The following is a 15,023-nucleotide window of genomic DNA, read 5'->3' on the forward strand; positions in this document are numbered from 1 at the left end:
AAGTGCCCTACAGCCCCCCCTCTGCAAATCCCTCCCGGAATGTGTCGCTATTACCGGGGGGGTTAATTAGGATCACGTGGGGACGGGATGGCGGAGCAGGGCCCGGCGCCCCCCGGCCCCGCGGGTGGGTCCTGGGGGGGGGGCGGGGGCTGCTATTGTCTGCGAGAATTTGGGAGCCTTTGAAAAAACCCTCCCGCTCCCTCCCACCCCTATTGTTGGAGTGAAGATGGAGTCAAACCTCTCCCGGCTCTCTCCCGGCGGGGTCTAAGCTGGGTTTTTTGTTGGTTTTTTTTTTTTTCCTCCTTTTTTTTTTTTTTTTTTTTCCTTTTTTTTGGCTGGCCTGATACCCTCAAAGCTGGCCGAGGAGGAGGAGGGAGGAGGCGGTAACAGCCACAACTCGGAATTTGCAAGCGAGTGTCGGGATGGGGTCTGTTTCCAACCAGCAGTTTGCAGGTTAAGTTATATTATTGTCGCAGCCCGCCTCGGCTCCGCGATTATTAATAACGACGGCAGAGCCCGGCTGGGGGGCGCAGGGACCCCCCCGACCCCGGCCCACCCAGTCCCGCTGCGCCCCGGCAGCGCGGCCGGGCCCGGCGGGCCCCTCTGCCCCGCGCAGCGCTGGGGGGCTCGCAGGGGGGGATTTATCATTTTTTTTTCATCCCCCCTCCAGCCCCAGGATGACCCCAGAAGTTTGGGGCCGGTGGCGGCTGCTGGGGGTGTTTGGGAGCGGGGGGGGACGGTGCAAGGGGGGATACTGACGGCAGGGGAGTTTCTCCAGCATGGCTTGCTGGGGGCAGGGGGGTTTCGGGTTGGTATTTTGGGGGCGTTTTCCCACCCCTTTTTTATTATTATTTTTGTTTTAATATTTTGATTTTAGAAAAATAATTTGGCTATTTTTTGTTGTTGTTGCTTGTTTGGTCTTTTTGTGTGTGTGTCTGGGATTTTTAAAATTTTTTTTCGTTTTTAACGTTTTTGACGGAGAAACGGATTTAGGGCTCCCACTCCACGGGTCGTGCTGGCAGGAGCCCCCTTCGTTTCCTGGGGTGATCCCCATGCACACGTGGAGGCAGAGCTCACCTCTCTGTCGGTTTTTTGGGGGGGTTGGGGATTTTTTTGGCATTTTCCAGCCTGGGCACCCCAGCAGGATTTGCAGTTCCTGCTGCGGGCTGCCTGGCTGGGTGCGGGGCGGCTGGGCCGGGGGGGACCCGCGGCTCCCCCAGCCCTGCGGCTCAGCGGCTCCGTGGGTCTCTCGCCAGGTGCGAAGCCGGGCGAGGAGCCGGCCGGAGACTCGCCCAAGGCCGAGAACGAGTCCCAGCCCCTGCACGGCTCCGGCATCTGTAAGTGGTTCAATGTCCGCATGGGCTTCGGCTTCCTCTCCATGACCGCCAAGGGCGGCGCGACCCTGGACTCCCCCGTCGATGTCTTCGTGCACCAGGTACGGGGCCGGACCCCGCGTGGGGTCCCGGGGAGGGGACGGGGGTGCACCCTCCGGAGGATGCGGGGCGGGATGGGGACCCCTCCGCCGCCTCCACGCGCGGCCGTGGCTTCCCCCGGCCCAGCCCGGCGTCCGGCCGGGGTTCCGGGGCGGGTGGAAGGGCGGGCACCGCCGCAGCCGGGGCTCCTCTCCGGGGACCGGCCCTGTAAGCTGATCCCGAGCGATTTCATTTTCCCGTCGTTGTTCCCTGAGGAGCCCCTCGGGGCCGGTCCAGGGGAGCAGGTGCCCGCGGGGCCGGGCGGGATGCGCCGCAGCGGGGACGCCGCTGACCGCGCGGAGGGACGCGGGGAAGGGGCGGCTTTACCCCGGGAGCCGCTCCCGGGAGCCCCGAGCCTGGCAGGGATGCGGGACTGGGAGTTCTCCCGTTGGAGCTCATCCCGGGACTGGGCATCTCTGCGATTGTCCCAGTCGCGGGTGGCACAAAGGCGTCGGATTTGTGTCCCTACGGATCCTGTGTGGTAGTGACAGTCCCGTGTCCGGATTTGACCTTGCTGAGCGGGGAAGCTCCACGCGTGTCGGGGACCCTGCACAGAGGGAAGCCATGGATTAGGGGCTGAAGTTGCTTGAACGCCCCGGATCTCGGGGGAGGATCTGCCGGGAGACCCCCCCGGGGGGCTGGGGAAGGGGTTTGGAGATGGTGCCCGAAGCGGGGCCAGCGCTGGGAGGGGATGTGGGGCTCAGCGCCGGCTCGCGTGGGCAGGGGGCTGTGTGGTGTCCCTCACCTCGGGACAGCGGCTGCCGTGGGGGTGGGGAGCAGAGTGACCAAGAGCCAAGGGAGCACGGGTGTTTTCAGAGCAAACACTGCGGGATTTTGCGTGCACGATTGAGAGCAGCATCGTGGTGCTGGCTCTGGGGAGTCCGGGACCAGCTGCCTTCAGTGGCTGCTGCTCTTCGTTGGCCCGAATCCCCCCAAACTGGGTCCATCCTGTGGGCTGGGGGTGCAGGACTGAGCCCCTGGGGTGTGAGGAGCTCCTGGAGCGGTGGCTCCCGGGGGTCGCTCACTCCCTGCCCACGAGTGGATGCTCCAGGCAGGTCTGGCAACCCGGCAAGCAAATGATGGCCAGGGGAGATGCACATCCCTTCTCCCTTGGCTGTGGCGTGGGCAAAGTGCCTTGGTAGGAGCTGCTATCCGAGGCCAGGACACAGCCGGTTTTGGAGTCAAGGGCTCCAAATCAGCCGGGGAAAACAGATCCTGGTGCTCTCCAGAGAGCAAATGGGCCTTTGCATCTCAATGTAGCACAGCGGGACCCAGCGCTCCTGGGGAGAACCTCCCGCCCTTCTCCTGGGGGTTTATTGCCCCCAGACGGTCTGGTTTCCTGATTGCTCTTACATTCCTGCAGGAAAAGAGAATTAGCTGGACTGTCTCTGTCGGGAGCATCCCACTGCTCGGAGAGACCCACAGCGTCCCAGTGCCCCCCAGTTCCTAAGGCCGGGGGAGCCGTGGGATCCCGTGGGTTCCCAGGGATGGTGGCATTTGGGAAATACAGGGAACTCTGGAGAAAAGTGGCTTATTTTGGGTAGCAGAGGGGGTGTGGGGGGTTCCCCTGCTGCAGCAAAGGGCTTTGCACCACCAGAATCTTTGGGCTGATGGAGAATCCTTCTCCTCCGGGTCGGCTTTTGCCTCCTGCTCCGCTCGCTGGTGGCACAAAGTCTCTGCTCTCCTGCAGAAACAGCCGGACGTGCTCCCGGTGTCTCTCCCGCTGCGGAGCATCCCGGCAGTGGCCTCTCCTTGGAGAGGGACCAACTCAAGCTCCCACCGCGGCCTCGCTGCTTTTGGGTGGCTTGCAGGGAATCGGGTCCTTGTCCCGCTGCTGTCCCCTCCCGGCATCCGGCTGCTTCCCAAGAGCCCGTGTCGGCTCCGCTCCCCGGGGAGGGAGTCAGGGCTGCGAGGGCAAAAGCCACCAAAGCCGTGGGGGCAAAGCTCAGGGCTCGGGGTGCCCTGCCCAGCACCCAGCGCCCCAAACCAGCCTTTGGGGCTTAACACTCCAGAGCCCCTCAAAACCCGCTCCTTCCCCTCTTCATTTACATATGTGAATGATGACCCACAGGAAGTAATTGTGGGAGAAAGAAGGGAATTGGCCTCTTTAGATCTATTAAATCACTTTATTACAGGAACCAGGTCTGAATGGCCCCTCTCTGCAGGGAGCGCGTCTCCATCTCCCTCTGCCTTTATCTGATCACAAAGAGATTAAAATCTCGGCAGGACAGGAGACTAACAGGGCTCCTTGGGGCTGCCTTTCCCTCGCATTGTGAGCTAAAAATGAGGCATTTGGGTTCAAATGCCTCCCCTGGACACTGGAGATGGATTCATTTGGGGGCTATGAGGAGACAGGAGGGATGAAGCGGAGAGGAGCAGAGCAGATCGTCCCGGGGAGGTGAAGGGCTGAGCAGCACCCCTGAGGAACCAGGGATCCTGAGGTGGCAGAAATTGGGCTGGTGATGGTGAAGACCCCAAAGCTGCAGTGGTCCCTTGGGATGTGGCTCCCGGGCTCTGAGCATCACTTACAGGAGTGTGGAGCTGCCTGGGAAGGCAACATGGAAAGAGGGAAAGGAGAAAATCAAGGCTCGGTGCCACTGGTTGGAGCTGGAGGAACAGCGTAGACCAGCAGGGGCTGGGATTTGGGGTTGGGGCCTGGCTGAGAACAGAGGGGAAGAGGATGTCCAGTGCCTGGAAATCCTTGCTCTCCACAGCTTGGCTCTGCCTTTCCAAGCGTTTCTCCAAGCCAGGAAGGTCTAAATCCCCGATAAATGCAGTTGTTTTTTTCTTCCTTCGCATGATTTTAGCAAGAAATTCTGCTGGGCTCCGCGGGTACCCTGTGGTTGCTGTGGCCTCAGTGGTTGGTCACTGGTGCTTTGGCGACTTGGTCCTGGCGTGTCCTTGCAGGGACTTAAAGCCGTGCCCGTGGTTAGACCTGCTGGGGCTGCGATGTGGCACTCCCGCCTTCCCGAGTGCCCAGGGCAGTGTGGGACTTGTTGGGCACATCCCAGCACGGGAGGGGCTTCTGTCCCCTGTGATGCCCTGGGTGCGGCCGTCCCCGGGAGCCTCGTGGGGGTCGGGGCTGGCGGAGCAGCTCCATCCCCGCTCGGGCGGGCAGGGGATGGGATGAACGGGATGGAAGTGGCCGTTTGGATACGGGCTTTGGCTGAGCCGACCTGGGCTGTCACCCACCTGTGCCACCCCGTGCATGCGGCCAGGATAATAAAAATAATCGTCCACGTGAGCGTGACGTGAGGTGCTTTAAAAAAATCGTGTTTGGAGCCAGCTCCATCCCTGAGTGCGCAGGAGAGAGAGGCACAAGGGAGTTTCTCTGTCAGGGAGCTGGATCCAGCCTTTCCCTGCTGCCTTCGCCCTGTGCTGGGGTGTGGGGCAGGGTCCGAGCAGGGGGTTTGGGTTGTGCAGAGCTGGGGGGCAGCGAGGGGAGGGGGGAACCGGCTCGGAGCAGCTGTTTGGGTCAGTGGGTTGGACCCGTGATGCTCCTGGAGGGACACGGGTAATACCTCGCTTTTCCTGCTTCCCCATGTGCAGCGCTCCCGTGTTTGCTGTGCAGGACCAGGGCCACCCCCAGCGCCGCGTGGGCACCCCGGGGCCCCGGCGTGGGCGGCTGCGGGACGGGGAGCACCAGAGCTGCACATCCCTGGGGAAGAGATCACGGAATCACAGATCAGTTCGGGTTGGAAGGGACCTTTAAAAGGTCATTTTGTCCAACCTCCCTGCAACGAGCAGGGAACTCCCACAGGGATCCCCTGGGGTAGAAATGCTCGTTGGAATCTCTGATTTTTTAGGGGGGAGAGGGGTAGCAGCAATTTCTTCGGTTTTGTTTGTCTTGTGGGGTTTTTTAAATAACCGCTGGAATGAAATTGTATTGCGCCGCTTGTGCGCCGCGTCCTGATGGGAAATAGTGAAAGAGAGTGGCTTTATTCCACCCCTGAAACTCCCTCAAGACGCTCACACACACAAAAAAAGCCTCCTGTCTCTGTCTAAAGATTAACTGATGGCCGCAGGCACATCCCTTCCCCCAGCTCCCCCTCCCTGCCCCAGGGAGAGAAAACACCCTGGAATGGTCTCCTAGATAATATGGCCCAAATGAATGGGATTGCTCCCGGGATGGAGTGGGGAAGGAGCAGGGGAGGGCCGGGATGGAGCCACTGCCTTGGCGAGCCCCTGTCCCTGCCGCCCCCAGTTCCAGCTCCGACGTCTCCTTTTCCCTTATTCCCTTACTCCTAAGAATAAGCGGAATGGAGCTGAAATCACCGTCGGAAGACGCGCGGCTGCTCCCGGCCGTGTTCCTGCTTTAAGACGGGGGCACAAAATTAATACGCAGCCACTGATCCCAATTAGCTGCCCCTGGGAAGTGCAGGAGGGTTTTGGTGGGGAAAAATACAACCAAAGGAGCTAAAAGGATTTAGGACAGGAAACTGATGGATTAAAGTGGGGTAGATGCCTTTTTTTTTTCCCCTCGGAATTGGTATATAGAGTTTAATTTTACTGACTCGTGGTGGAAAACTAAGAGCAAACATCACTTTGGCAGGAAAATATCTTTATTTTGATTTTAGTTGAAATCGGGAGAGGTCCTTAGGGATATTGCCCCAGATGACGGTGAGGGAGCCAGTGGAAAGCCTTGGTAATGTTTTGTTAAATCCCCTGTGCTCTCCCCGAGGGCTCCACAGGCATCGCCCTCCTTATCTCTGCACCAACCCCCCGGGGCTGAGGCAGGGCTCAGACGTACCCCTGGCACAGCTTGGCACTGCCACCGGTGCTCCTGCAGCCGCCCTTATCCCAGCACCCCAGCCCGGCTTGTTTTCCAAGGATTTCAGTTTAAAGGGCGCTGGAGAGCCGAGGTGCAGCGGCCGCTCCGCCCCAGGCCCCGCTGGACACAAAGATGGTTTGATTGAGTGGCCGGAGCTGGCTGGGAATAAACGTCCCCTTGTGTCGCGCTGGGGAGGCCGCGGGGACAATGGTGACCCCGGGGCCGGCCGAGCCCCTCCGGAGCCCGGCGGGGCGGGGGCGAGCCGGAGCCCGGCAGTTTGGGGGGCAGCGGTGGGGTTTGGGGCGCCCCACGGTGCCATCCCTTCGGGACGGGAAACGGGTCCAAATGTGGGATCTGTGATGAGGGATTTGCTGGGTGTGAGGAAGAGGAGAGATGAAGGCACCCGTGTGCCGGGGGGACACCCAGTGCCGGGGGGGTGGGCAGCGCTCACGTGCTGCGTCTTTGTCTGCCGTAAATAACCGGGGATGCGGGATGGGAGGGGAAGGGAGGGCGGAGAAGCGGAGAGGTGCCCGCCGTGATGCCCGGGGGGCCCGCTGGGGGAAGCTCTGCTCCGTCCCCTGTCCCGCCGGTTCACTCTGGGCACAAGGAAATCCTCGCGTTAGGCTACGCTTCTTTTGGGATGGCGGTGCTTTGTGACCCCGAGCCAGGGCCACCCCACACCCCCCATCCCAAAACCATCTCCCCCAAGACTGACCCCTCGGCTCCCCCAAGGGACCCAGAGCCCAAACCCCAGCACCCAGCGGGCGAGCCCCAGTTCTCCCGCAGCGGGCGAGCTGGGCACAGGGCTGATGTGTGGAGGGGCTGGAGGGGGTCAGAGGGCCCGCGGCCATGCCGGCCACCCTTCCTCCCCCCGCCGGGGCCTGGAACTCCTGGAATTTGGGCAGCGGGAGCGAGGCCGCCGCCGGCCCTTTGTTCTCGCTGGCCGGTGGCTCCCGGCTCTGGCCCTCCCCTGCGCTCCCCCTCATCCCCAGCATCCCCGGCTCGCTCCAATCCCCCCCTTCCTCTCTTTATTTTTGGGGGGGGGGGTGTGGGTGTGCGGAGGCCTGGGAAGGCTCTGGCTTTGTGTGTGGTGTGGGACAGGGGCTCTGGGCCCCTTCCTTTCAGATGCAGGAGGTATGCAGCTAATTCAATGGGCTGCAGTTTGATTACCTATCTGATAACAGAGGAATGCCAGCAATGTGTGTGTTTTGGGAAGGGGGCAGGGGGATGCGCAGGGACCACCAGCCACTCTGCAGCTCACATCAAAAGGCTGCGGTGGGGGGGGGGGGAGAGCTGGGGCGCCCCAGCCTCTGTCCCCCCCCCTTCCCTGGGGAGAGGGCGTTTCCTTTGGCCTTTTGGCGGAGGGGGCTGGGGGGGTGCTTGTCATCCTCACCCGCTCCTGGAAAACAAATCGCTTCCCCGTCATGTTGTGGCAGCTTCTGCCCCATCCCTCCTCTTCCTCGAAGTGGGGGTGACGGTGGTCAGAGCTGGACTCTGGCAGTCGGGTGGGGGTGCCCAAGGTGTGGCTGGGCTGGGGGGGCCCAGCCCGTGCGTTGGGGTCCCCCCTGGCACGGCTCAGCTTCATCCCGAAGCTCCAGGCTGAGTGCCTGGGAGTTTTCATCCCCTCAGTGTAAACACAGCTGGGCCAGCTGGGGCTGTAAACGTCCTGAGAGGAGCCACGGGAGGTGGTTGGCCTCGTCCCCTGTGCCAGAGAGTGATGCTCAGCCCCTCCTTACCCCCTAAACCCTGTGGCTGCTGTGGGAGTGGGGTAAATTCCCCATCCGTGGTAGCTCCCGTTGCCCAAATCACCCCACAGACTGGGGATGGGGCAGGGTGGGTGGCTGAGCCGAGGTGTTGAGGCACCTCTGGGATGTGCTGGTGCTTTGGGCACAGAGCTCCTGCGTGGGGGATGCTCAGCACGGGGCGAGCTGGGTCGGTGTTGGGGAGCAGTGTTGGGTCACGGTGGGGGTTTGCCAGGGGCAGGTGGTGCTGGGACTGCCCTGGGTGGGCAGAGGTGGCTGTGAGACTCTGTCACGTCCGTGTTGTCATTTGGGACCTCAGAGCTAAGGGTCTGGCTCTCCCTTTAGGCAGCAGGAGCAGGTCAGAGAGGAAATAAGGATCCCATGTGGCCCACTCTGGATCCCATCCAGCAGGGAAGGGGATCCAGTGCATGGGGGTGACTTGGCCCAGCACATGGGGTCTGTCCCACCCTGAGCTGGACCCCCAGACACAGAAAGGGAGGGGAAAAAGCAGCAGAAAAAGGGTCTCAAGGGTTGTTCCTTGAGCTCTGCTGTGTTGCCACTTCTCTCATGTGCCCACGGACACATGGATGCCCTGCAAGACCCTGCCAGGAAAAATTCACTCCTATAACCCAACAACTCCATTTTTTCCCTCTCTGCTTTTACACGGGGTGTTTCCTCGCAGGTCCTGGTGAGGTTTGGGGTGAAGATGGGAGCAGACCATGGCTGCCTGTCCTGTACAGCGTTCACACGGAGGCTCGGTGCGGGAAGAATGGGAGAACACGGCCCACGTGATGGGAACTCTCCGGGCCATGAATGGGGGAGATGCTCCATTCATAAATGCAGGGTCCTGCTGCAGCCGCGCAGGCGTTGGGAATCCCCAGCCGGCTGGAGCTGCTCCTCCCTCTGCCAGCAAATTCCCCTGAACTCATTGCTCGTGCTCGTTTTGGCTCCGCTAGCCGAGCTGCGGCAAAGCCGAGCTGGAACTGCTGCCCGGGATGCAGCCGCCCTCGGGCAGAGCAGGCAGGGATGCTCACGGCACAGGGGGCTAAGGACTGCCCGCTGCATCACCCAGCTCTGCTGTCCAGGGGTTTGTTCTGCTAAAACGGACAGAGCCCCTGAAAGTGGAGTGGGTTTTCCTGTCATCTCACAACCCCACTCCCCAGCCTGGATTTTTCTTGGCTCCCCTAGTTTGATCGTGTGGTGATAACTGATGCAGTGTTCCTGGAAGGAATGGGAGAAGCTCCCAGCAGTGATAATCCTGTGCCAAATGGCTGCTTAATTAATTACTGCAGGCAGTTAAAGGGCTTGAACTGAGGTGAGCTGCAGTGGGGGGGCCGGCTTCCAGCCTCCTGGCCTTCTGCAGGTCCTGCCACGAGCTGGGTTCATGTGAGTGTGCAAAGCCTCGAGATCCTTTTGTATTTAAAAAAAAAGCAAAAAAAAGGGACAGGCAGAGGGGACATTGGCAGCTCTTGTGCCATGGGAGGGGTTTGTGGGGTGCCTGGAGAACATCCCAGCTCTGCTGACCCCCGTCCTCTCCCTGTGCCCCCCCCAGAGCAAGCTCCACATGGAGGGTTTCCGCAGCCTGAAGGAGGGCGAAGCTGTCGAGTTCACCTTCAAGAAATCATCCAAAGGTTTGGAGTCCATCCGGGTGACCGGCCCCGGGGGCGTCTTCTGCATCGGCAGCGAGAGGAGGCCCAAAGGGAAGAGCCTCCAGAAGCGCAGATCGAAAGGAGACCGGTAAGGGCTGAGCCAGGGCTGCTCCGGGGCAGGGGCTGAGCCCTGTGGGCACCAGGGGCTGCCCGGGCACCCCGGGGATGGGCACGGGTCCGGTGGGATGGGCAGTGACCCTTCCTCTGGGAAAGCAGCTTCCTGCGGCGGTTAATGAGTGGCAGATGCAGCTCAGTGGGGAAAGGGCAGGGAAGCAGCAGGGAAGGGGCAGAGGTCAGGGACACCCCGGGCGGCCGCTCCCCTCGCTCGGGGAGCCGTGCTGGGCTGGGGTAATTTTCTCCAAGAGAAACCCTTCCTTGTGGGAAGGAAATAGCCGGACGTCCTGACAGCGTCTCCCACGGTGAGATGGGAGCCCAGGGCAAGTTTCTGGCCAGCCCTTCATGTCCCCTCTCCTCTCCCATCCTCTCCATCCTGTCTGCCTGGGGATGCCTCATCCCAGTTTTCCCAGTGGATACTGTCCACCCCACTCAGCTGTTCTCATAAACAGGTTTTTAGATTAATCAGAAAGGAATTGTGAAGGAAGAGGAAAGAGAAAAAGGTTGTGGCCGTCCTACATGGGTGCAGGATTTAAAACGGACACGAGGCAGCTCCCTCTGCCCGCACTGCTGCCGTGTGAAGGTGGCACCCATGGGACGGGTGCTGGAAGGCACAGCCCTGTGAGAAGCCACGCTGGGGGCTGTCCCCACATGATGACAGCTGGGGATATGAGTTGTTCCTTTCCCCTTTCCTGTGGCAGTGTAACCCCGGGAGCGGGGTCTGGAGACACAGGAGCCAGGGCACTGATGGAGCCAGAGGAGCAGGAACCCCCAAGATCCCGATTTTGTCCCCAGTGTGCGGCTTCAGTGCAGGGGTTTGCTGCCATCTCCTGGGTACCAGCAGCACCACTGAGCCCCACCTGGCCGTGCTGGAGCTGGGGCTCTGCAGGGACCAACCCCGGGGCCACCACCCACCCCAAAAGCTGAGTCCAGCTCTGTCTATGAAGCCAGATAGCTCCCAGGCATGGTCACAGCATCCTCCCACCTCATTTCATTTCTCCTCCCCTCACACAGGTGCTACAACTGCGGCGGGCTGGACCACCACGCCAAGGAGTGCAAGCTCCCGCCGCAGCCCAAGAAGTGCCACTTCTGCCAGAGCATCAGCCACATGGTCGCCAACTGCCCAGCGAAAGCACAGCAGTCCCCCAGCTCTCAGGGAAAGCCCGCCTACTTCCGAGAGGAGGAGGACATGCACAGCTCGGCCCTCCTCCCCGAAACCCGGGAATGATGGTGGGTGGCAGGGAGAGGGGGGCTTCCACCGGGGTGAGAAGGCTTTGGCAAGGCAAGGGGCAGCCGTGGGGCTCGGAGGAGGGAGGGCAGGGGAAGGACTGGGGAGGGCAGGTGGCAGTGCTGGCAGCGGGGACCCGGTGTCCCTGCACAGACCTTTCCCCCCAGTCCCAGGCTGGGAAAAGCCCTGTTATTATCAGGATGGCTTGTTCCAAAACCAGGGGAAGGCAGCACCCAACACACCTCTTCCCGCTAAAAAACCTGAACATATTTGATTAATCTTTATTCTTTTCCTAAGTTAAGCCAGGCAGCCATGGCTTGGGGAGGAGGAACAGAGGGGCAACATCCCAGGGAGGAGCTCCAGGCTCCGGCACAGCTTGGATGAGCTGCAGGGGACCTGCTCCTGTGCCTGCCCTGGGAGGGGGGCTGAGGGAAAGGCTGCCTGGGGAGCATCAGGGAGATGTCCGTGGGCCGGTCCCGTGGGTCCCTCTGCTCCTCATGGCTTCTCACTTTCAGGAAGGTGTGAGGATTTAGTTTTTCCGCAGTTGCTGACAGCAGCAGAGCCCGGATTTGGGCTCAGTCTGGGAGGAAATGGGTCATCTCTCAGGGCTGGACTAACACCGCCCATTTGTGGGATGTGAGCTGCAGCCTGGGGGAGAGCAAGTCACAAGAAAAACACTTTTTTTCCCTTAATCCTTCCCAAGTGCCAGCCCAGAGAGCACAAGGTGTTTCATGCAGCCAGCTCTTCCCCTCTCAGGCTTCTCCTGGCATCCAGAACGTGGAGCTGGGGAAACACCTCTGATCCTCCTGCCCATGCCACGCTGCAGAACCCGCTGGCTCTGGGGCTGAGCCTCTCCAGGGACAGGGGACAAGGCTGTCCCGGGTCAGTGGCTGCTGTCTCCCCTCCCCACAGCCCTTCCCAAGTCTTGCCTTTATTTATTGGCCCCGGTGGATCCCTCTTCTCCCGGGGGAGCCCCCCGGCCATGCCGAAGCCAAGGCCAAGTGAAAGCTGCACTAGGACGTGCGTGAATGACGTATCTTTGGGTTTGTTTGTCGTCTTTGTTTTGGGGTTGTTGTTCTTTTTTTTTTTTTTTTTTTTTTTTAATATAAATATTCTGGTTTTGTATTTTTGTATATTTTAATCTTTAAGAAAAGAAAAGAAAAAAAAAAAAAGGAGAGAAAGGACATAATTCCTGCAACTTATTCTCAGGTATTCGAGCAATCTCAGGGATAAAATGCCTCTGTAGCCCAGTGCTGGACAGAGAGGAGGGTTTTTTCTAACAGCACAAAGAAATGATGAAGTTTGTATTGGAAGTGTAGATCTACCTCACTGGATGTTTGCTAGGTGGGCTGACGTGTTGTCGAGCTTTTCAAATGTGTTTTTGGTATGTTTGGGATTTGTTTTCTTTTTAACTGTATTTTAATGGTCTCTTTCCCTTCCCCATGCACTGATGGAGGCATTTGGGTCTGTGGATCCGTGTGTGGGGATGGAGAAGCCAGGCAGTGCCATGGGCAGGGAACAGCTGCTAGAGCCCATGTTGGCTCCCCAACTCCTGATTTTCTCCCAGCCTGGTGGCTTTTGAGGACTGTCCTCTGTTTCTCTCTCCTGTTTACTCTCACACGTCCCCTCCCCACCATCCTGATGGGAACACTCCAGTCCTCCCCGTGCCCGAGTCCTGCTGCCCACGGGCTGGGATGTCACACAGGCTCCCAGCAGGCGGGTGCCGTGTGGCTGGGGGTCAGGATGGGGGTCCCAGGCCCATTAAAGGGGGACATAGGAAGAGCAGACAGTGACCAGGGGGTGTTGGGAGACAGGGTTACCCTCAGTCCCTGCCCTTCCTCAGCCTTGAGCTCAGGGCTGGCTGTCCATCACCTCCCGGGATGAGGGACCTGGTTCCAAGTCCAAGGGAGGTGCAACTGCTCCATCTTTTTCTTCTTCCCAGCTTCCCTCAAATGCTGACTCACCACGGCTGGGGGAAAGTCTGGATCCCAGGTTTTGGGGTACAAACACTCCTCTTTGCAGCCCAGGGGGTGGCTGGAGCCTTCCCAGGGAGGGCGTCTGGCCATGCTGGCGCCCGGCCGTGGGCGCAGTTTCTGCTGGTTTTTAGTAGCAATAGGTTTAGATGTGGGGCAGGGCCAGATCAGACGGGAGCACCGACTCCATCCCCAGGGATGGGGGACTCTGGGGGGCTCGCTGAGGCTGCTGGAGCCTGGCAACCCCCGGCACGTGGGCATTGAGGGGGATGGAGAGCAGCCCCCAGCTGCTCCCCGCCCTGCTCCAGTAGTTTATGGTGAGGTGGTGGTCTCTTCTTGGGAGAGGGGGGAAGGACTTTCAGTTCTTGACTAGCAACGGGGTCTGTACAAAACTGCTTCAGGAAAACAGCTTTAGTCTGACGGGGTAAATGCAATAGAGCCTTCGGGGGGGCTCTTGGCCTCCCCCCGGCACCTCGGCTGTGCCAGGGAAACTGCTGCCCCCTCATCCCTGCCTCTGCCCCCTCATCCCTGTCTGCCCCCTCATCCCTGTCTGCCCCCTCATCCCTGCCTCTGCCCCCTCATCCCTGTCTGCCCCCTCATCCCTGCCTCTGCCCCCTCATCCCTGTCTGCCCCCTCATCCCTGTCTGCCCCCTCATCCCTGTGTCTGCCCCTCATCCCTGTGTCTGCCCCTCATCCCTGTCTGCCCCCTCATCCCTGTGTCTGCCCCCTCATCCCTGCCTCTGCCCCCTCATCCCTGTCTGTTCCCTCATCCCTGCCTCTGCCCCCTCATCCCTGCCTCTGTTCCCTCATCCCTGCCTCTGCCCCCTCATCCCTGCCTCTGTTCCCTCATCCCTTCCTCTGCCCCCTCATCCCTTCCTCTGCCCCCTCATCCCTGTCTCTGCCCCCTCATCCCTGCCTCTGTTCCCTCATCCCTGCCTCTGCCCCCTCATCCCTGTCTCTGCCCCCTCATCCCTGCCTCTGTTCCCTCATCCCTTCCTCTGCCCCCTCATCCCTGCCTCTGTCCTCAAGGATCGTGTAGGACCTTTCCTCCCCGCTCCCACTTTAATGTTTTGGTGATTTCTCTGCTAGATGTCTAGTGTGTGTAAATACCTCTGTAAATCTTTCCACTTTCTCTCAGTATTCTCCTTGATTATTGTTTACAAATATAAGAGGAAAAAAAAAAGAAAAAAAGGAAAAAAAAATAAAATACCCAAAGCATCTAATAGGTTACGGACCAGGGAGATGAACCTGCTCTCCCACACAGAGCTGCCAGGTGGGAGCTCTGTAACCATCCCCATCCTGGGCTAAAGCAAATAGGGAATCGCTCAGGTCTCCCCCGGGGTGCTGGGATCTAAGAAAACAGGGATTTTTATCTATGGTGGGAAGCCACACTGGAGGAGACGGGATTGATTCGCGTCTCCTTGCGTTTGCCATTGTGGTTCTTCCCTTATCTTGACAATAATTAACTAAATTGCTGCATCATCGCCCACCCTGCCCACGGGCACTATGCATGAGGGGACAGTCGCGGGAGGATGGGGCACACTCAGGGTCCTGCTGTGACACGGGGGTGTTTGAATGTATGAGAAATAAAACAAAGATGTCCCTCACGAGGGGGTGTCTGCCCTGGGGCGAAAGCCTTGAGTCCCAAAAATATCTACGAGGAGACGGAAGAATGTAATCCATGTTTACTGCTAGCAACCAAAGCGTTCGTGTCAAACCCGTGAAGTTTTATGAAGTGGGTGGGAGGGAGGGGGTAAGTGGGGTGGCTGTGTGTGTTTGGGGGGCTCAGGGCAACCCCTGAGCGAGTTGCTCACACTTCCCAAAGACATTTCCTGCTGGAGTCCCTGCAGCGAGATCCTCAGTTGCTGTTGCTGCAGGTTTTCCCCGCTCTGTTCATTTTATTTTTGTTTTTGTACCAACTATGTAAAATGTGGGTTTTTTTTCTTTTCTGGAAAAAAAAAATTAATAAAGACCATGGGCAATGGCTGCTGGTGATGTTCTCTGTGTGGCTACTTTTATTTTTCTCCCCTGGGGTTGAGGAGCCCAGACCCCAAATGGGGGTACCAGGGCCGGG

The 15,023-nt window shown here is 59.6% G+C and overlaps 1 protein-coding gene across 1 annotated transcript; it reads left to right on the forward strand.

Moving 5' to 3' along the window:
* Positions 1 to 422: 422 nt before the first annotated feature.
* Positions 423 to 10,976, forward strand: LIN28A (lin-28 homolog A). The gene is made up of 4 exons (XM_069036161.1): positions 423 to 453; positions 1,257 to 1,435; positions 9,538 to 9,722; positions 10,763 to 10,976. Exons 1-4 carry the CDS (start codon positions 423 to 425, stop codon positions 10,974 to 10,976), a joined length of 609 nt encoding a protein of 202 aa, XP_068892262.1.
* Positions 10,977 to 15,023: the final 4,047 nt, after the last annotated feature.

This window comes from Aphelocoma coerulescens, chromosome 23, assembly GCF_041296385.1.
Source record: "Aphelocoma coerulescens isolate FSJ_1873_10779 chromosome 23, UR_Acoe_1.0, whole genome shotgun sequence".
NCBI lineage: Eukaryota > Metazoa > Chordata > Aves > Passeriformes > Corvidae > Aphelocoma > Aphelocoma coerulescens.